The 22,109-nt window shown below is 37.7% G+C and overlaps 1 protein-coding gene across 1 annotated transcript in view; it reads right to left on the bottom strand.

Annotated features, from left to right (window-relative positions):
- The window catches only part of SNX32 (sorting nexin 32), a 463,165-nt gene that overhangs the window by 382,828 nt on the left and 58,228 nt on the right, over nucleotides 1-22,109 (bottom strand). Inside the window, exons 3-4 of the mRNA XM_044060891.1 lie at nucleotides 14,822-14,945; nucleotides 5,744-5,848 (exon numbers count right to left, since the gene is read on the bottom strand). Coding sequence (XP_043916826.1) covers nucleotides 5,744-5,848; nucleotides 14,822-14,945 — 229 coding nt within the window. The remainder of the gene's footprint in view (nucleotides 1-5,743; nucleotides 5,849-14,821; nucleotides 14,946-22,109) is intronic.

The following is a 22,109-nucleotide window of genomic DNA, read 5'->3' as shown; positions in this document are numbered from 1 at the left end:
GCACCCCACTCTCCCATGTAGTGACTCTGGATGTGTCGAAGCAAAGCAAGGAGTAGTTATGCAGTGTAAATGTGCAGAATATCCCCCCATCCAAGGTAGACACAAGTACTAGAGTGGCTTTTCATCTGTCCTTGATTTTTACAGAATGGTCTGGTTTCTGTCATATTTTTTGTACAGCAAAAGAAACTTGCCTAGCTGCAAGTGAGCGCTGGGTTCTACAAAAAGAGACAATAAATAACAATATTATAGCAGATACAGGTTAGTATCGCTAAAGAATATATACGAAATTCGATATTCGTCTTTCAATTAATAATGAATAATCAGAGATCAGATATTAGATATGGAGAGATAGTCTTTCTTTCTATAAGTCACTTCATCAGATTGTTCTCTAATAAATGTAAAGGTTGAAACAAAAACAAGCAAAATAAATATAAGTATATTTCGCTGAAACATACACATTGGTACTTTATTTCTTGAATGTTGTTTTGTTGCATTTTATTTTTTAGAACAGTTTGTAAGAAGATGAGCTTATATTGTTAGTTGAGAGTATTGACCATTTTTATACTTATTTTATTGAGATCTGATCTGACATCTTGTTGAAAAGCTTTTCTCTCGCTCTACACCCACCTTGAATAAAGAGAAGTTTATTTCTATCGCTCGGCTCTGATTCCTTTTCGTGATCTCTGCAATATATCATAACGCGTTGGTTTCTTGTGCTTTTATTTCATATTTTTTGTACTGTTGATTTATGCTTATTACTCAAAGTGCCTGTTGCTCTGTGTTTAAGTAGCGATACTTTAATGACCATCAGGTAAGCTTGGCTGAAACTGCAAGATGCAAGTAAGCTTTAATAAGCATACTGTTAAAGAATTGCCAACATTGAAAGCCTTTCTGTTGCCATGTAGAGAATACTTAACTAGATAATGTATAAGCCTTGGGTATTGAAATGCATATGCCAGTATTTGTAATAAAGGACGGGATTACATTATTTTAAGAGTCTTATTACACTTGGAGACTTCCAGTCATCTCTGCAGGCTTTACCCGTAAACAGAATGCCAATCGTGTGGTCCATAACCTGTACAGTACTCCTTTTAGTGTGGTTCATAACCTGTACAGTAATCCTTTTAAGCAATGTATCTTGAGCTTATTTCTTGTTTGCTTTTCATTTTTTACTTTGATCATGTTTTCCCCATGAAACAAGTAGATGTCAGGAAGCAGGTCTTTTTTTGGATAAGGAACATTTTTACAAGTGGGGGCATCAGAGATTTCTACTTTCAGCATGTTACTTGGTACTTTAATAAAGCTGAATATAAATTATAATTAGAACTGCAGTGCAAGAAGTGGTTTGAGTTGAGTGCTGCTTGTTTTTCTTATACTTGATTTTGGCTGGCATTCCATTAATGTATTTAAAAAAAGTAATTTATTTTTTCATGCCTCACAACCTTTTTTGTTTCCATCTAGATATTAAGCTGTCATGCAGTCAATGCATTGAAATATTTTTATTCTTCTACACTTCATTTTGTCTTGATTGGACTCTCATAATGACGGTTTGGCACCCAGGGCAGTATATTTAGTTTTTGTGGTTTTGAGCATAGCTCCTCCCCTTTCTAGCTGACCACACCCCTTCCCATTGACCCCACCCATTCAGCTGTCTCCTGCAGCCCCCCCCCCTTTGATTTGAAGTCACCAGCCGCCACTGGATAATTGGCTGGGCTTGGAATGGCCCACAAGGACAGTTGGCCTGGTACTAATTTATGAACTTATAATCCTATGTATAACTTTACACATAGTAAATAAAATAGAAAAAATATAAAATCATCTGACCTATAAATTAATAAATATGAAAATAACAACTGATTTCCTCCCTATACTAAACTAGGGAAATAATGTGAGGTACAGTGAAAGTTACTGTAGAAATCAATTTGGCCAACTTATAATAAAGATTCTGAACACCTGTTTAACTTTTCTTATTTATATGATGTCTTTCAAGGGTCATTTGCTATATCCCATGTTGTCTCTTATGCAGGAGATTTGAGGAATCCCACAATGGAAAGTCTAGCCTTGCTAGATTTTTCTTTTAGTTCTTGCAGCAAATAATAAAGAATGCTGCAAACAAAGTCCCAGCTATTCTTTTAGTTAAGTAGTAAACAAAGTCCCAGCTATTCTTTTAGTTAAGTAGTAAACAAAGTCCCAGCTATTCTTTTAGTTAAGTAGCAAACAAAGTCCCAGCTATTCTTTTAGTTAAGTAGTAAAGTCCCAGCTATTCTTTTAGTTAAGTAGTAAACAAAGTCCCAGCTATTCTTTTAGTTAAGTAGCAAACAAAGTCCCAGCTATTCTTTTAGTTAAGTAGCAAACAAAGTCCCAGCTATTCTTTTAGTTAAGTAGCAAACAAAGTCCCAGCTATTCTTTTAGTTAAGTAGCAAACAAAGTCCCAGCTATTCTTTTAGTTAAGTAGCAAACAAAGTCCCAGCTGTTCTTTTAGTTAAGTAGCAAACAAAGTCCCAGCTGTTCTTTTAGTTAAGTAGCAAACAAAGTCCCAGCTATTCTTTTAGTTAAGTAGCAAACAAAGTCCCAGCTATTCTTTTAGTTAAGTAGTAAACAAAGTCCCAGCTATTCTTTTAGTTAAGTAGCAAACAAAGTCCCAGCTATTCTTTTAGTTAAGTAGCAAACAAAGTCCCAGCTATTCTTTTAGTTAAGTAGCAAACAAAGTCCCAGCTATTCTTTTAGTTAAGTAGCAAACAAAGTCCCAGCTATTCTTTTAGTTAAGTAGTAAACAAAGTCCCAGCTATTCTTTTAGTTAAGTAGTAAACAAAGTCCCAGCTATTCTTTTAGTTAAGTAGCAAACAAAGTCCCAGCTATTCTTTTAGTTAAGTAGCAAACAAAGTCCCAGCTATTCTTTTAGTTAAGTAGCAAACAAAGTCCCAGCTATTCTTTTAGTTAAGTAGCAAACAAAGTCCCAGCTATTCTTTTAGTTAAGTAGCAAACAAAGTCCCAGCTATTCTTTTAGTTAAGTAGCAAACAAAGTCCCAGCTATTCTTTTAGTTAAGTAGTATGGCAAGCAGGGACACACTAGAAGCAGCTCATTCATTCATTTAATGGCAGATGTGTTCTGACCGTGACGTGTTTTAGTTTATTCTAAGTTTACATACACGAGTCATTGAGACACAGAAAATGATTCCTTTTTTTTCCTTTTTCTCTCTCATTTTTGTTTTCTTCCATCATTGTAGTGTGAACTTTATTTTTTTTCTATATTTTTCCATTCCTGCCCAGGGATCTTCGATACCTTTGTTTTTTGTCTCTGTTTTATTAACCACACACAAATCAATTAACCATTATTTGTTTTGTTTCAAGACCTCAAATAAAGTTACATTCTATAGGAAAATTGTAAAGATGCATTTATTTATATTAAACAGATGTAATTGCTTTTTGTTGTATTCTTAAGACATATTCTGCTATGTTGTTAATTTTTTGAATGGCCATTTTTTCTAATACTACATAATTGAAATTTAAGGTACAAATCAGCTTCCTCATCGATCCCAAACATTCAGTGATATACACAACTGGAATATTGGAAGGAATGTAGTGGACTCTAATTTAATTGTGGTGAATGTAATTTACTGAATTTTATATATAAAATTAATGCTATGATTTAATGTCAACAAGATTAGTATCATAGCTGAGAGAATCGCCATCAAATTCCAAGGCAGACCACAGGGTTTAGATGACATTCCATCTACAGGGCAAATAAAGTGCTAATACTTACATAACTCAGGAGATAAATATTACCATGTGTGACAAGCAAATATGAGGAAAGGTCTGTATACTCTGTCACAACAACTCTTCAGGAAAAAAAACTTTCGCAAAAATATGTTTGATATAATTAAGAACTGTTCTCTTCCTCTGTCTCATTCTCTCTCATATATGTGCAGAACAGCTATTGCTTCAAACAACGCTTTCTCCAAGGACTATTTTTTTTTAGAATTATTATTATTATAGTAATAAAAGCATTAACCATGATATCATTAATCTAAGGGCAGGTTTGTTAACATGTTCTACTTCAATAGTCAGTAAGAAGTGAAATTCTTGAAAATTCTACTGAAATGTACTTATGGATAAAGAAACTTGATGATAAAATCTTCTTTGCCCAGTACTACAGTTATAGCATCATTGTATTTTCACCATTGAAGAGAGAGTTGTAAAATTTTCATTTACCAAATAATATTTCTATAATATCTTATAATATTTATACAAGTTTGTCCCTCCATGGATGTAGTTTACACTCCTTTGCAGAATCATGAAGTTTTATATGCAGTGAAATGCCCTGAAACAAGACTCCAGAACTTGAGTTACAATTTTTTGACTATAGGCAGGCTTGCACACTAAAGAATGAATTCAAATATTTATAATCAGCATCTGCCTTAGTACAGACCCTTTTCGGTGTGTGAAACTTCGAGGACCATGAACGTTTTAAGATCCCACATAAGTACGGTACGGTACATTCCTCTGCTGTATATAAATAAACAAAACGGAACACTTCTCTGGCAGAAAAATCCTTACCTCAGTCAGCCTGCATATAAACAAAAACGGCAGTGCATAAATGGATCGTCTGTGACTCTGGCAACCTTCGTGCACTTTTGGGTTTGAATTTACGTTAGCGTGCAATGCACGCATGGGTCTTCTATGGTTCTGGCGCCTATGGATGCAAAGGGTGTTCCTAAAGAGGAACGCCTAACGCCCTTTAAAAAAAAAATTTTTTTTTTAAATTAAAATAAAATTAATTTCTCGCTTCCAGGGAGTGCAAGTGCACCCCCTTGCACCTGCCTGCAGGCGCCCTTGGTTAGTAATGAACATTTCTGGGTTAAACTTGGAAAGATTAGTACTAGTTACTTTATAAACATGCTGTTTAAATAGATTTGTGAGATGTCTGGTTGTATAGGCTGGGAGATGATCACTGAGAGTAAAAATTGTAGAGTGCAGTGTGATTATGTGAGTTTTTCTTCATCAAGCAGTTGTTATGAAAAGACAACACCATTTTCCCAAGATCCTGTTATGTATTTTTTCTCCTTGCAGCCTCTACTTGTCCAACCAGTCTAAGTGTACTCCTGTGCTCCTTTGGACTTAATCTGTCCCATGGTCAGGACCAGAGAGGAGACTGAAGAGTCCCAGTGCAGTATCATATTGTTGCCAGGGGCTTCTCTTCTTAATGCCCTAGCTTTCTCAGTCCCCCGCTGCATATTCACATAGGACCCTATGGGTGGGCATGCAATGGAATGTATCATCCCACTTCCATGGTGACTCAGCAAATGTCCCCAGTTATTCCTATCTTAAGGTATGCCCACTTATGTGTCCCCAGCTGCCACCAGGGATCTAATGCAAGAAGCATGCAGGGCCGTGGCCTCACTCCATGTTCATCCTACTCATCCTTCTCTGGCCTTGCCTTAGATTCTCAAGCCACTAACTGGGCCTGGATTTCCTGAGATGTAGTAGGGATTTGCCCTGTCATGTATTTAGGATATATATTTATATACAATTGTATCTGGATGTGATTGATAGCTTAACTGTACTAATATTATGCATAATACAGATAACAATGTTTTAAAATGTGCACTAACAACCTAACAAGCTCCAGTTTACCAATACTTCTCTATTGTAATGGCCAGTGTAAACATTGCAGGCGTATGCACAGCACATATCTGTTTGCTTACAGTAAGTCTTAGCAGAATATAACTGTTAGGAAACTTACCTTAGTTCCAGAAAGGCCAGTTATTAACACTTCATCAGCACTTTTCACAATGTTTTTTAGAAAGCCTCCTAAGATCTCCTTTCTGTTCTTGCCTCGTACACTGAGCTGTAAAGTGATGACAAGTGAATACTATGAGACCAAAGAGCAATACATTTAGTAAACAGTGCTATACCTGTTAACTTGAGCAAGAATTTGAATATCTACTTTTCTGAGCAATTTAACAATGACTGTCACAGAAGTAGAGATCATTCAAATGATAAGCCCTTCTAAGACATTTACAGTTCCTTTTTTTTAAGTATTTCTTTTTTTTTTTTGCACTCCCCCCTCCAGCCAGGATGACCATCTACAGATAATCAGTGTCTCTCCTTCCCCCATCCACTCTCTAAAGTGACCCGATTGACCCCCAAACAAGGGCAGCCAGCCTGGGACCACACCTGGCAAAACATTCTTCCATTTTTTAGGAGGGGAGGACAACAGAGGAGACTTTGGGACCCAACTCTCAACTGTCATCCAGTCCCAATTGCAGGGATCTACTACTAGGTTAAGCGGGCTGCAATCGAGCCTACATTTTATTACAGGCTTGTAGCTTTCAAGCTACCCCATGTATTACTGATATTTCATTATAGTACTGAATGCCACATCTGTATTCATCACCATCTCAAGTAGCCCCCTAAGGGACTTAAATAAATGAAACTGCTTCTTACACATTGCATTTTAAAATTGTTAAACAATTTGTTCATATCAAAATTCTGCTTTCAAATCATAATTTGATATTGATATTAACATAAAGAGTAATAACACTTTTTTAAATGCAAATAATGAAATGTCAAAATTTATAAGTATAAACATTAAGGGAAAAAAAAAAAAATATATATATATATATATAGGGATGATGGTCATGCAGCAAAGAATAACCCAAAGGACTGCTTTTAAGTTCTGCTATTCAGTATGGGGAACACAGGAGTAAATTACTGTCTGACTCTAAATAAATATCAAAAATAATGTTATAAAATAAGCAGCAGTTTTATAACTAGTATACATGTAAGGAAGGACTCTCATCAAATTTCTGTAGTCTATAATTGTGTACAAACCAAGTAATATTTGCAATATATCTAGCAACCAGGGCCAGGATTCAGAAACTCAGAGGTCTGTGCAATGTGATACATGCTTCTGATTCAGAGATTCAGATAAGAAGGCTCCAGTCTGTAGTGGCACACTGTCTCACCAGTGAAGGCTGCATGCAAATATAGGAGTGCAGGAGCACAGCTGATGATAATTAGCCATATGTGCTTCACTAGAAGATTTAGCGATTTAATAGTGTGGTAGAGTGATTCAAAGGATAGCTGAAGAAAAAAAAGATGGCAACATCGTTTGATGGCATACATACAGTTAAGTCCTGTGGCATGAGAAAATCTATTAGCCCTGTGAAAGGTAAGTACTATGTCCTCTGGGACAAAGCCTGTCTAGAGGCTTTGGTTAAAGAGTGTTTCTAGTGGTCCTGATGGATTGTGTTTTAAGCTATTTAAGAATTATCCTGGAATGTTGTCAGGATCCACTCAATCTTCCAGGTTTCAGTGGGTCTTAAGACCACTGTCTCAAAGATGGATAAGGATAAAGAGCTGACTTCCATTTTCCACATCACCTTCTGATGACCCTATCTTTTGGGGATGTCATGAGACTTAAGAGGAACATCTTATGCTGGACTTTGTCACCTATTCTCTCCATGCAGATGCACAGAGTGCAGTTTTGGGGGGAGGAAGCTTAAGGAACCTTAGATTATCCAACTTTTACAGCCTATCCTTCAGTATGTTACCAGAGTAGTCTTGAGACTTTCTGAGTCTGCCCCATCAGATCTGAAAAGGGCAAATGTCCTTTAAGCTTTGTGATCCGTATGAGCAGAGTCAGTCAAGAAGCATCTTAATGCTGACACCTGTGTGATCTCTTTGTTCCAGCACAGGGTCACAGACTGCAGCATTTTGCCAAACTTGCTATCTGAGAAGCAGTTTAGAGCTCTCAGCAGGTGTAGGAAGAGGGTGTACTCCTTTGCTCATTTGGGGTTTAGGACCCTTGAAGATATGAGTCACCTGTCACAGCTACAAACTGATATAAAGGGAGGTGCTAGATAAGGTTGATGACCTTCCTGAGTCTGGTCTCAAGAAAGAGTTTGTGAGATTATGTGTATGTCTTTCATATTAGGGTGTCATGAATCCAGCAGCAATTCTGAGTGTACTGAAGCTTTAGCTAAGGCTGTGCACTCCAGCATGTGCTTATATTGGGCAGTATGGCTGGAGGTATCCCACCTGAAAGAGGAAATCAGGAGTATAATCTTTGATTCCAGGTTATTGTGGCAACAGCTCTATGGTCAGTTTTCTTAGGACCTGGTCAATGGCCTGAAGAGCACGGCAGGGCTTGAGTCCTTGTTTTAATGGTGGGCTTCCATGATCCTCAGCCTGTTAGCTCTACTTCTTCCTCTGTTAGACCTGGCAATTCACAAAAGTGAATTAGATGTTAGGGACACATGCATGGTACCTGCAGAAGATGGCTGTCTTCTCAGCTCACTTCATTTAACTAGAAATTAAAACCACTGCAGAACAAAATAAAAAAAGCAGTGCATTGTGCTATTTGTGCATTGAAGAGCGAAGGTGCTGTGTACTGACTGGTGATGAAGGGAATAGACTGTGCACTGAAATGCAAGTCCACATGGATTAGACTGTGGAACTTGAATGGATTGTTTGAATTATATATGAAATGTATAGCAGTGGCTGCAAAGGATGAGGTATGCATGACCATCAGGAAGCCACTGAATATCTTAAACAGCAGATGTATGAGATTCAGGAAAAAGAAGCAGAGAAAAAGAAATTGAGTATACTGAATAATACTTATTAGGCATGGCTTATAGGCAAGAAAGCAAATTCTGAGACTGTACAGTATTCTGCAAGATGAGAAAGCAACGGATCTGACTGAAAATGTGAAAACAAAGATGGTGCATTCACAAAGGATTTGTTGAAGACAGCACTTGTGAAACATTTTCCACTGCCATCTGGAAAATTTCTGCATGAGAAAACAACCAAAACATATTCACATTCAGGACCTTAGTGATGACAGCAAGGCACAAAATCCAAACTATGTGATTATAAAAAAAAAAAATAGAACTGGTGGTGCTGAAAATGCCAAGGCACATATCTGTCTCCAAGTATAAGAGCTTTCAGAAAAAGACAACAAATTCTAACCAGTGGAAAATATAAACTCAAACATGCAACCTCATGAGGAGGGCAGCATCACCCTCATTTTATAAAGTGCAGGTATCAGCTATGACACCCAGTTATGAGTTTGAGACTAGGCTGCATTCCCTGAACTGTGGACTGTTACAGCAAGAGGATTGCCTTAGGGAAAGGCCTACAGGAATGATATAAGAATGTAGAGGGGATTGTATCCCCTTATGGGTAACAAAAAGGTGTTAGATGTCTGCCAAAAAATATGATACAGTGGCTGACCCTCTGTGGTAGCCAAAGGTTGTGCAGGGCAGCATCAGATCCTTAACAGAAATGGATCATGGTCAGTGCAGCTGGCATTGGTAAATAACTCACTGGTGCAAAGCACACAGCTGTATGCTGTAGCAATGGAAGGACCAAAGTCAACATGGCCAACTGTCAGTGCAGCTGGCATTGGTAAATAACTGACACCTGATGCAAAGCTCACAACTGTATGCTGTAGCAATGTAAGGACCAAAGTCAACATGACCAACTGTCAGTGCAGCTGGCATTGGTAAATAACTGACTGGTGGAAAGCACACAGCTGTATGCTGTAGCAATGGAAGGACCAAAGTCAACATGGCCAGTGATTCCCAACAAAACTTTAGTTACACCAATTTGTTCACCCAGTATCTCTGAGAGAGCAGTCTGCAGGGAATCTTTAAAGTCTGCCAACTCATTATAATCCCAGAAAATATGTTCCCAGTTACCTCTTTCTTTCCCATCACACCTCCAACATTTGTTGTCTGCCTGAGGAAAAATTCTTTGGAGTCTACTTGAGGTATAAAAAATACCTATGCAAATACTTAAAGATCCTAAATCTTCTAGACTTTGTTGCATATTTAGGAAACACACATATATCCCCTCATTGTTTCTTTGTGAATTGTTTATTCACTCTCTCCTCCAAATCGTTTCTAACCTGCTCCTATTGATTCCTATAGTTGTCTATTAATTATTCCTTTTTAACAGCAGCTTCTGTTCTAGATTCTACTAAAAACTCTTGCCAGTACTTGTCTTTTGCTTATGATCCCCCTGTGTGTTTCGCTTTACCTATACTCTGACAGCAATCCTTGATAGGGAAGGCAATCTTTATCCTGCAATCCAATAATTTCTTGGCCTCTTCCCATTCTATTACCTTTCCCTCTCTAATTATTTGTTCCCAATACCTTGGTTCTTTTACCAGTTTTCTCCAATAAATTCCAGTCCCCTCTTGCCTATTGTTTATATCCCTAATTGCAGTCATCCCTATTGGCAGAATCTCCTTTCTCCATTCCAGTGCTGGGTTAGTTTCTTAGTATAGTTACTGCTACTTTATGAATATAATATAATATTTATATGGTTATTGTTATTCTCCTTAAGGATCTGCATCCAAAAAGTCTCTCCAATTTTCTTGAGCTTCCCCCTGTTTTGTCATCATCATCCCTTTCCACTTTGAATTATAGGTTTCTGCTTGTGCTATTTATAGGAGCCTTAACTGTGTAACTCTGAAATACCCCTTCAAATTGAGTAATCCCAATATGCCTTGTCCTATTGGAAGAATCAACTTATCCCACTTGGCTCTTGTCATCTTCCCCTCCCAGATAAAATCATTCAGCTCTTTATTAATTGCTATCCAAGACTTCTCCTTTGGTTGATAAAAATATGCCTGACCTGTGTATAAAACTAAAGGGACTAAAAACATTTTAACTGCTTGTATCTTACTATCTATATCCATATAACAGAACTTCCAATTTCTCAATTTTTGTTTTATATTTTGTTTAGTCTCTTCCCACACAGCCTTAGCTGCCGCACCAGAATCCTTTTTAATCCAAACACCTAAATACTTCATTTTATCATGCCCCCATAAATATGGATATTGCTGAACCAATTAATGTGTGGGTCCATAATTTACATCTAATGCCTTTGTTTTAACTTCATTAATTTTGTATCCCAAAAAGATATGAAACTGCCTCAGAATGTTCCACAACACTGAAAATTCCTTTTCTGGTTTTATCAGGTATAAAATAATATCATCTGTAGATAGAGCCAGCTTAGGTTCAATAAAGTTTTGGTAAAGTAAACAACCAAATGACTGATAAAGTCCTCAAGCAAGATAGTGCAATAGTAAGAAGGGAAAGGCAAGTACAGAATTTCTTTGAATGTCATTTCTTACTAAATTACCACAATAAACTAGCAAAAAACACATTTCTTATTCACCGAGAGAATGGAGCCTGAGAAGTGAAAATCAAAACATTTTTCTACCTGGAAAAGAACTGGATCTTTCTAAATATGGGAGTAGCATAAAAAAAGAAATTGGAAAGTCTTTGAGTGGAGTGTAGTATGGCAAAAAATTTGCAGGTGAAGTAGAACTGAGCAGCTAGTCAAGCATTCCTACAGACAAAGTGTTCATTATCAGGCCATGTGCACTCTACTATCCATATCAAATGATGTTATTTGTAGAAAGTGTGAGTCTAGCTGTAGCCAGCAGCAGAACCAGGCTCTAATGGAGATTTGAAGTAAATTAGTTTATTGTGCTCTAACAGAAAGTGGACAATGATAATAATGATAACAGACCCAAATACAGGGGTAATATTGGCTGGTGTGGAAAAATAATGGAACTAATGTGGAACAATTGTACAAAATTGTATATACAGGAAGTATAACAGAGGTATCAAATAGAGGAAGAGATATGGCAAAATATTTACGGAAATTAGAACTACCAAAGAATATGACAATGCAACACAAAGAATTACAGAAGAAGAAACTGGGAATCTATGAAAAGTCAAATTACAGGAAATACACCAGGAAAGGATAGAATACCATTTAAACTCTGGAGGTTAACAGAAAAAGATGTAATTATAATATATATTAAAATCATGGCAGGAGGTGACATGCCCAGGTCCTGGAATATGGCAATAATGGTAGTAATTCAAAAGGAGGGAAAACATCCATTGAACTTAAAATCATATAGGCCTCTCTAAAACCTAACCCATGATTACAAAGTGTTCACAACTATATTTCCCAAAAAGTTAGCCAAATTACTTCCTCAACTCATAAACGTAGACCAGTGTATGCTTGTGGCAGGCAGACAGACTTTTGACAATATCACAAAGACATTAATGATTCAAAAAGATGGCAAACAAGGATGTGTTGATGATAATAGGACTAGATGCCAAAAAGCATTTCACAGAGTTAACTGGGGATTCTTGGAAAAAATATGCAAGCTTTTGGGTTCTTGCTGGAATATGCATCTTTAATCTTTCGGCTTTTCAGAAAAGCAGGGGCCAACTAGAAATATGAGGGGGAAAGTTATTACAAAAGATAGGTATAGTGAGGGGTACAAGACAAGGATACCCCCTATCCCCTTTATTATTTGCTTTATATGAAGAATCACTGGCAAGAAAAATAAGAAATTCTAAAATCACAGGATACAAATGGGGAAAAGTAATGGAAAAATAGTATTTTTGCAGATGATATTGTACTGTATTTCACTAACCAAAAAAGGGATTTGGAGACTTTAATTACAAAATTAAAAAATTACAATCAACTAGCAAGATACAAAATAAATTAAGATAAAATTAAAACAATCATCTTAAACTATTTACCCTACACATGAATTGGTATAACAATACCCTTTCCTTTGGGGATGTGATAAACTGGGTACCTAGGAATATGGTTGAAGCATGACACACAGGAGTTGTAACAGAGATGAGGTGAGAAACAATACAAAAAATAATGAAGAAGAGTAAGCAATGGGAAATAATGCCTATTGATTTAAACAATGTATTACAAGCCATAAAATGTTTTAGTGCCCTTGGTGATCTATGTCTGCCTGGCATACTGTTTTTAACCCCAAAGGAAACATGGACCAAAATCAAAAAGGAACTGAAGGCATTCATATGGGAAGATAATAAAAGGGAGAGAGTGGCATGGGGAAAACTGATTCTGCTGATAGAAAAGGTGTCATACTAGACTTACCAAACTTAGATGAATACTATAAAGCATCCCAGCTATGGCTAATACATGTAATTTAGGATATGACTTATAAATCAAATTGGAAAAACATGATGATGAGGCAGGAGTAGAAAAAAAGGGTATTTGAGAAGAAGAATCTAGGAAAGGTGAGGGGGATGAGATTAAAACATATGTTCAAAATATTTGAGCTTGAATATAGGTCAGGTATTAAAGAAGAAAACAATATGACAGAATGGAAAAATATGATATTACCAATAGGGAGCACAAGGGCAAGAGTAATAGCACAAAGATCATGGGAAGTAATAACTAATTGGGGTAAAACAGTAAGAAAACTATGTTTTTTGTGAATAAATTAAAAAAGAAAACAGGGCCCTCATGTGGGATGAATCTAAAGAGGAATTCAAACTACAGGAAAAACACACACACACACACACACACACATATATATATATATATATATATATATATATATATATATATATATAGCTAATACTAACATGCAAATAAATCATGCAACCCCAGAGAGAAATGCAACCTGCAGCAGAAGTTATAAATTACATCATAGAAGCCAGATCAGAGAATACAGTTAGGAAAAAGTTAATAAGCAGACATTACAAAGGAAGACTAGAACTCAGATATCAACAAAAAGAAGGCTTACACAAGATTGAAGTCAAAAGGTAAGCTGACAGATTTCAGATAAGAACGGACAAAAATTTGTCTTAACATGATATGCAGCAAAATTGCAAAGCTTTATAATATTTATGTAGAAGTGTCTTCACAAATACTTTTATATACCAGATAAAATGCAACATATGTTCCCAGTAGCTGATGGAACATGCTGGAGATTTACATGAAGGTAAAATGGAACTTGGTACATATCTTCTGGGAATGTGAATATTTTAATCTATGTAAGCAGGAGTTGCAGGAAGTAATAGATAACATATCAGGAAAACATATACCCCTAACCAAGGAAATGATGTTATTAAGCTGGACCAAATCACTAAGGTCTACAAAAGAATCAGTAATAATAGTTGATTACTAGCTAATAGATATTGACTAAAAAAGCTAGAATAAAGTAAAGATTTACAAACAAGTCAAGAAGTTAGGAAAATTATATAGAAAGTTATAGAACAAGAGATGAACTTGGGCAAAGATGAAAAGGCAAGGTTTTTGGCCACTAAGTAGAATAAGTGGGAATTAGCTTTGAATCCAATAACTGGAAAAAGAAATGAAGAGAGGATTAGAATACAATGATAATGAAAAGTTTAAACAAAAGAAAGCTGAAAGAGTAGGAAAAATTGGGATGTCAAAGAAAGTGATTAACACTCAAAGGAGTAAGTGTATTCACTTTGTTAAACTGTTAAAAACTTTTCTTTGTATGTTAAGTTGTATATTTTATACAAGAGTTGTAAGAAGAAAATGAAAAAAAGCATGCATATGGACTCTGAAGAGTGCTTGTCAATTTAAACAAATTCATCAATCATATGTAATAACCAGTCTTGGGTATAGACCGGCTGTTGAAAATAGATAATGAAGACTGAAAATAAAAGGCATCATGATGACCAGCCATTGGGGAAAGTCAAGGAAGTGCACCATACAAATGGAATGCACAACATGGTACAAAGGATTAAGTCTGCTGTATAATAAGGTTTACGTTATTCATAGAGAAAAAATGAGACTTGTGTCCAATAGTGTACAGCGCATAATATCCTGATCATCATATGCAGTGTAAACCAATGGAGTACAGGGAGATCTTATATTTAGTATTAAAATGCCTTGTTTGTTTCTATGGGGTAACATTACATGTTTTTTCTTAAATAGTCTATCCTAAATTGTACTGATAATTGCTTTTAGAAGAATACTTTTTCCTTACGTCTTGGTCATACTCCAGGAAGACATAAAAGTTATGGTCCTTCCGCAGAACTGGATGAGCAGCAAGACGCTGTAAAAATACTTCATGCATGGCAACTGTCTTCTTAAAGATGGCTAGGTATTCACTAGAGAACAAAGAAAACAAGTGGGAGAATGAAGGAAGTTACAAAAAAGTAATGTGTAATGTCTATTATTTTTATTTTACAATTTTTACATTTGTTGACTTTCAGTCCTCATGACAAAGGTAGCTTTCATAAGACAACAATTATCATTAAGTCATCTTTTATGTGGCCAGTGTCCATTGTAGTGTTGTTTCTGCACTGCATCAAAGTAAGGATTGACACCTTCATGAATGAGAATTACCTCCGGGGCATTACCTGTGGTACAGGGACAACTGACTTAAAATCTCTTTTCTTGTTCTACTGTCAATGTGCAAGCTAGAGGCTGACTAGAAATTCTGATTTAACCATTAATAGTGACAATTATGCAGCAAAAAGGTTTACATTTGTCCGTACAACAGAAAATATAGATCACATAAGCCATAAAAAGTTTTTTGACATTTGATTCACTATAGTGTGCAATACTACTTACTAACCAACACAAATAAAACATTCATGTTTCATGAAATGGAACTGTGCAGATAGCATCCATCCACTGGTAGAACACATTCAGTGCCAACAGTCAGAATGACTCTAATTACAGACACGATAAAAACACATTTATCTGCTTTTAACTTTCTAACCAAGATACTAATTTTCCATTCCATTCTCAAAGCAGGTGACTTGCCATTATTTGACTTACAAATAGCTGTCAAAGCTTAAGTAAATTATTAAATTTATCATTTCTACCTAAGTAGTGTGGCTATTTGTAGCATTGTCCATATTCAGGCTTGTGTTTTCGGCCTAGTTGTTTGTGGAGGCTGTGTGTCTGAGCACATGTTCAGGGCCATCTTAGTTTAGCCAAAGCCATTCTGCATTTCAGTAAGAGGGGATTGTTTATGGTCATTGGATGATTGGGGTTACCTGGACTACGGCTTGGAGTAAGCATCTCATTGGTTCTTTCAAGCTTTTTTAAAAGTTGTTTCAGGTTTCAACTTTCTGTTACCTAAGAAGTTAACTTGTGAGTGTTTCTGCCATTTCACACTGAGCTAATCAGAGGAAGAGCACTGGGCAAACTTGGATCTGTAATATATAACATTAAGTATCCTGTTTTTGCTTATTTTTACAAGTTATTTATAGCACTTTTATTGTCTGCTGCATACTTTTCTAGCTAGTTTCACTGTGTGGGAGGTATTAACTGGAAATTGTCTACATTTATTAAGCATCTGTTTGGGTTTTTGTTTCCCACCCTCCCTTCATATTGGTATCCTGTTCTTATACTTGGTGGCTTTGCAGCTGCCCGCCCCTACTGTAAATTTGATCTGGGACACTGCTCCCAGTCTAGTGTCATTACCTCATTCTACCTAATCCAGGGAGAACATTTGAGAAGGCCAACCCACTTAGTTTCTGCTCCTCCTTTACCCTTTCCACTTTACAAAAAAAAAATTTTAAGATTGTTTCCTGCCTTTCCTGTAAATAGTCTATTCCAGATATCGATTTGCTGTATCCAGGACTGTTTGTAAGCTTCTGAGCCCCCAAGCCTTTCTGTGTTGGAGGGAAGCCTTCTAACTTGTTTTTCTTTCTTAGAACTAGCCATTTCTTTTAGTTTCAGCACTCAAATCTGTTTCTTTGAGCTCAGCACTTGTTCAGAACTCATTGTAAGCACTAAATAAGCTACAAATTACTACAGCACTCAACTTTCCTCACTTGTCTAGAGGAAAACACTTTTTAGTACTTAATAAATAAGCACCTATCCAGGCATGTCTATGGGTCAGCTCCCAATGTTTTCTCCTGTCTTCCTGATGAATCTGGGCATCTTGGGGCAATTCAGCAATTGCCTCATGTACACAGACAACCCTCTCCTCCTACCACCCAGCACTACAACCTGTGAGAGTTGCATTTATATAGCCAAACTGGAAGCAAAGCTCTCTTCACCCAAGACTGGACTAGACAGTCAAGAGGAGAAGGTAAACACTTGCACCACACCACACTCATCACATAGTTCCTCAAAACCAACACCACCAAGACACACACATAGAAACACAAAACACACACCTACATTCCCGGAGGCTCTCAATAAAAATCTGCCCAAGCAACAGGGACCTCCAAAGCAGAAACGCAAGCAACTTCCACCCCCCAACACAACCCAAATGACACATCACCCACAAATTCAGTGTGCCACTCAACCAAAGCCCATAAGGCATAACAACGTACCCAACACTCTAGTCATAGGTGACTCTACAGTCAGGCACACTGATGTTCCACTCACCATGCTAAACAAGGAGAAAGTTACTGTCAGCTGCCTGTCAGGTGCCAGGATCCACCACATAACGCGCGCACTCAGGTCACTCCACAACAAGTACAAATATGACTCTGTCATTGTCCATGTTGGTGTGAATGACCAGAGACGTACCTCCCTGGACTACATGCAAAGAGACATGGAGGAGCTGTCCGATCTTGTAGCCCAGGCAGGTATAACCCTAGCCCTGAGTAGCATACTGCCATTGCTCAGAATGATACCGCAGTACAAGGACAAAATTATTGACTTCAACAATTGGCTAAGCTTCTGGTGTCATTCTAAGGGGATCCAGTATCTGTCTGCCTGGGATGACATGATCAACAAACCACGATACTTTGCCAGAGATGGCCTGCACCTGTTGCCCTTGGGATTCAGGGCACTGGCTAAGGCTCTTGCCACCTCTATAGTGCCTTTTTTAGGCACAGTTCAAATGACAAATTCACCACCGTAACAGGTACAAGCAAGCAAAATCTGAGGATAATGCTACTCAATGCTAGAAGTCTAAACCTCAAAATGCACTCACTCGAGGCACTACTTAAAATGGAGAACATCGACATCTGTGCAATGACAGAGACCTGGTTCAAGGCCTCAGAGAGCACCCCTGCATTACCAGGCTATAATTCATACCACACCTTTCGGCCACCTAACCTGGACCGAAACACTAAAGGTGGAGGCGTGTTCGTATTCATTAAGGATATCCACACTTCCAGGCTAGTTGTTCAGCATAATGCATCCGAGATTATCATAGGTTCATAGGTTAGTACTAGACTAACTGCCCTTGTGGGCCATTTTAAGCCTAGCCAATTACCCCCTGTGAGAATCAAACCCTGCACCTTGTGTCTGTAAGGTAAACACCGTAACCATTATGCCAGCCTCCCACCCCAACAAGTGCAACTAACTCTGGCCAAGACAGCAATCCAAATTGTAGCTTGCTATACATCCCCCACCATGCCCCAGGATTCCCACTCCTCATTTCTTGATACACTGGAAAATATTAGGGTACAACCCAACACCCTAATAATGGGTGATTTCAACTACCCCACCATTAACTGGGAAAACTACTCATGTACCAACTCTTGTGCTCAACGTTTTCTGGAATTCATAAATTACAATGCCTTGGATCAACTTATCCACACACTCACCAGGGGCAGAAATATCCTAGACCTGGTCATTACCAACATGGGCAACCGGTGTTCCACACCAGATGTCAATTCTTCATTGGTCAGATCCGACCACAAGCTAATCCCCCTAGATATCCACATCCCGCCCCACCCCCCTCTAGGGAAACCACCATAAAAATTTTCTCCAAAGCCAACTTCACGCTTCTTAAGACATAAGTGGCAAAGTTCATGACACCCATGCTGACTGACAATAGAGGTATGACTGCTGAATCCTACACAAATGCACTTTATAAGCACTTACACGAGTGCATGGATCGTGCAATCCCTAACAGAATCAAGATGCTATCCTCCAAAAAAGGAAGCCAATCTGGTGGTCCCCTGCCATAAACAAACTTTACAACAGAAGAAAGAAACTATTGCAAAAAAGAGTAAAATCCCATGATTGGAGGAACTCTCTGGTCAGTCTCAGTAAGAAGCTGTGATCCCTCATAAAATCTTCCAAAGCCAGTTACAAAAAGAAAATCGCCACTGATTCTAAAGACAACCACAAAGCATTCTATAGCTATGTCAAGAATCTCAATGGAAACACTCAGATCTGCTCTGAGTTACAGCACAATGGCACTAAATATACAGAACCAACTGATATTGCCAACATCCTGGCAGATAGGTTCAGTGCTAACTTTAGCCCCCCTCTCATCCCCTAAAGGGCCCATCTCTATACCGGAAGAATGCAGAGTTCCTGTAATCATGGCTGCACAGGTAAAAAACACACTCTCCAAAGCCAAGAACACAGCATCCATGGGACGTGACAACATCCCAGGCTGCGTTCTACACGAACTACAGAACGAACTGGCACCCCACCTAAGTACCATGTTCAATCACAGCCTCACATCAGGCTTTGTGCCCAATGAATGGTGCACAGTGACAGTTATCCCACTCCACAAAGGGGGAGCCACCACAGGCCCCGGGAACTACTGCCCCATTAGCCTGACGAGCCTGGTCTGCAAGGCTATGGAACATATCATCATGGAACTTATAAACAATGACATTGGTAATCTCCAAACTCTAGATCCCACCCAGTTTGGGTTTGTAAAAGGCAGATCATGCCTCCTAAACCTGATATACTTCTTTGAAGCGGTCACCAAAGCTGTAGAGAAGGCTAAGGTGGTTCACACAGCTTATCTAGATCTCGCCAAGGCTTTCAACACCATCCCCCATTCTGGAATTATAGATAAACTCACTAAACTAGGTATAAATCCCTATGTCACAAGATGGGTTGCGAACTGGCTCACTGACAGAACCCACACTGTGAAAGTAGCAGACTCCAAATCCAACAGACCAGTGACAAGTGTAGTACCACAGGGTTCAGTCCCGGGTTCACTCCTGTTTGGTATCTACTTCTCTGAAGTACAAGCTAACACAGAAGGTCTTTGGCTAACGAAGTTTACAGATGACTGCAAACTAGGAGCCGTAATTAAAACTCCTAACGATGTGGACATCCTATAAAAGGGCCTCAATGAGACAGATGCCTGGTGTCAAAGCCATGGCCTTAAGCTCAATGCCAAAAAGTGCATTGTTATCCCTTTTGGTAAAAACTCTGTACCCATGAACTACCACATAGGTGGTAGTCTACTTAACACTGAAATTGTGATAAGAGACCTTGGGACACAGGTGGACAGTAGTCTCTCCTTTGATAATCACATCGCCACAGTAGTCAGGAAATCCTTCTATGTGGCACACCTCATCAAAAAAGGTTTCTCATCCAGGAAAATAGAGGTCATTGTTCCCCTCTACTCATCACTCATTAGACCCATTATAGAGTACAATGCTCCTTTTGGTATGTACCTCACAAGACATCTACAACAACTGGAAAGGCCACAAAAATACTTCACAAAGAGGATTACTGGCCTCAAACAGATGCCCTACGCAGACTGTCTAAAAAAACTCCAGCTTTACTCCGTTGCATATCGCCTACTCAGAGGTGATCTCTGCCTAACACGCAAAGCTATGTTAAACCCAGAACTGTTGGACATGCTCCACTTAAAAAAAATCCCAATCCCTCTGAGCTACATGCCCTAGGGACCTAAACCTTGTCACCACAATAAACAGAACATGCTGGAGGGATAGATTCTTGTCCCAGAGACTTGCCATACCTATCTATAGCAAACAAAGCTCCTCATTAGCACTTTTCAAGAAAAATCTTGATGATTGGATGGGAGATAGTAAATTCACCCCAGGGATCACTTCTGTGGCTCTGCTCAACAGGGGCACAGGAAAATAATTTTATTGGGTGGCAAAAGCCAGGGTACCTTTTGGCTACGCTTATATAGGCCCTAGGGCCAATACCCTAGTACTACCTATGAACCTATATTTTCTTTACTCCATCACATTTTCCTCTATATTTTAGTCCGATTTTTACAGATATATCAGTTAAGCTCTGCTGAAGGACATTGTTCATTGTAATTTAATTTCAGATCATGTGATTTTCTAATTAGTGTGTAAGAAAGTGATATTGTTCAATATTCAGTTGTGAGGACTTCTAATAATTAAGTGGAAAAAACAGCTAAACTGAAATAAAGTCTTTGGTATCCTGTCCTGTTTTGTGGTTCTGTTTATTTCTTTTTGAGTTATAACCAGTGGTTAAACTTAATTTAGAAGATAACTGGAGGCTCTGAATCCAGAAAGTTGTCTTATTACTTATGGTGAGCAAAACCCCAAAAGTTTGAAAAGGTACAGTGTGCTATATTTTAGCATATCATGGGGGTATGACCCATAATGATATTTAACTTTTCTACTTTCAAAAAGAGGAAAAAAACAAAACAACATCAGTCTGAGGGTATTAGGAAAACTTGTGAGTGTAGAAAGAATTTTATCATTTATTTGTCATTTCTTCTTTACATGGGTGCAAAGTCCTACAAATATGTATACATACTTATGCTACTGAGTTAAATAATTGAGCCAAAGACTATCAATTTGGTAAGTTACATTGATAAGAAACAGAACACCTTTTGGTATAAGAAATGCTCAAACAAGGGTTAGGTTATTAAGAGAAGCGGACTTGACTTTATCAGAAGTAGCAGGCATATGTATTGTGAGAAAAATACATGTGTACAGCTAAATTGAAATGGATGACTTTAACATAAAATGTGGGTCAATGAAAATACAAAAAATAAGAAATAAAGTGATAATGTGTTGTTAATGCTAATGTTGAAGAGAAAGAGAGTTATGAGGTGTGCAGGATAAATGACACAGCTGAAAATGTAATCTTTATGTTCTAGGTGCAGCTATATGTAGCACAGTCAGATAAACATTTAGTATTTAACCAGTTTTCAGATGCAGTTGTAGAAAGAAGTGTTTACAATGATGTGTAAAATGAAAGACAAACATGTTCAAATGCATTTGCATGTTGTTGAGCAGAAATATGAAATGGGTTACTTCTTGGCATTAGCAAATTGAAAACAAATTATATAATAAATCTGAAAAAGTATCAGGTGCACTGAGATAAGAATGCAAGTTAGACTGTTTGCAAAGAATTCTGATAATTAACAAGCTATATGTTGAATTTAAAACACAGGTGCAGAGTGTAACATTATGTCTGTAAAGCACGGAAGCAAAGGACCAGAAAAACACAGCTATGTAAACACTGTTAACACATTCAGGGCACCAAGTCAAGTAATTTTCTCAAAACCAAATGATATGAATATAAAGGCAAGAAGTACAAGATCTTTTGTCAAATTTAGCACTTAAAGAGGAAAACCAGTGCAATATTCT

The sequence above is a fragment of the Protopterus annectens genome, chromosome 2.part0 (assembly GCF_019279795.1).
Source record: "Protopterus annectens isolate FY-2018-M chromosome 2.part0, PAN1.0, whole genome shotgun sequence".
Taxonomy (NCBI): Eukaryota; Metazoa; Chordata; order Ceratodontiformes; family Protopteridae; genus Protopterus; species Protopterus annectens.
The sequence above is the reverse complement of the archived record's forward strand: the minus strand, read 5'-3'. Positions and strand labels throughout refer to the sequence as shown.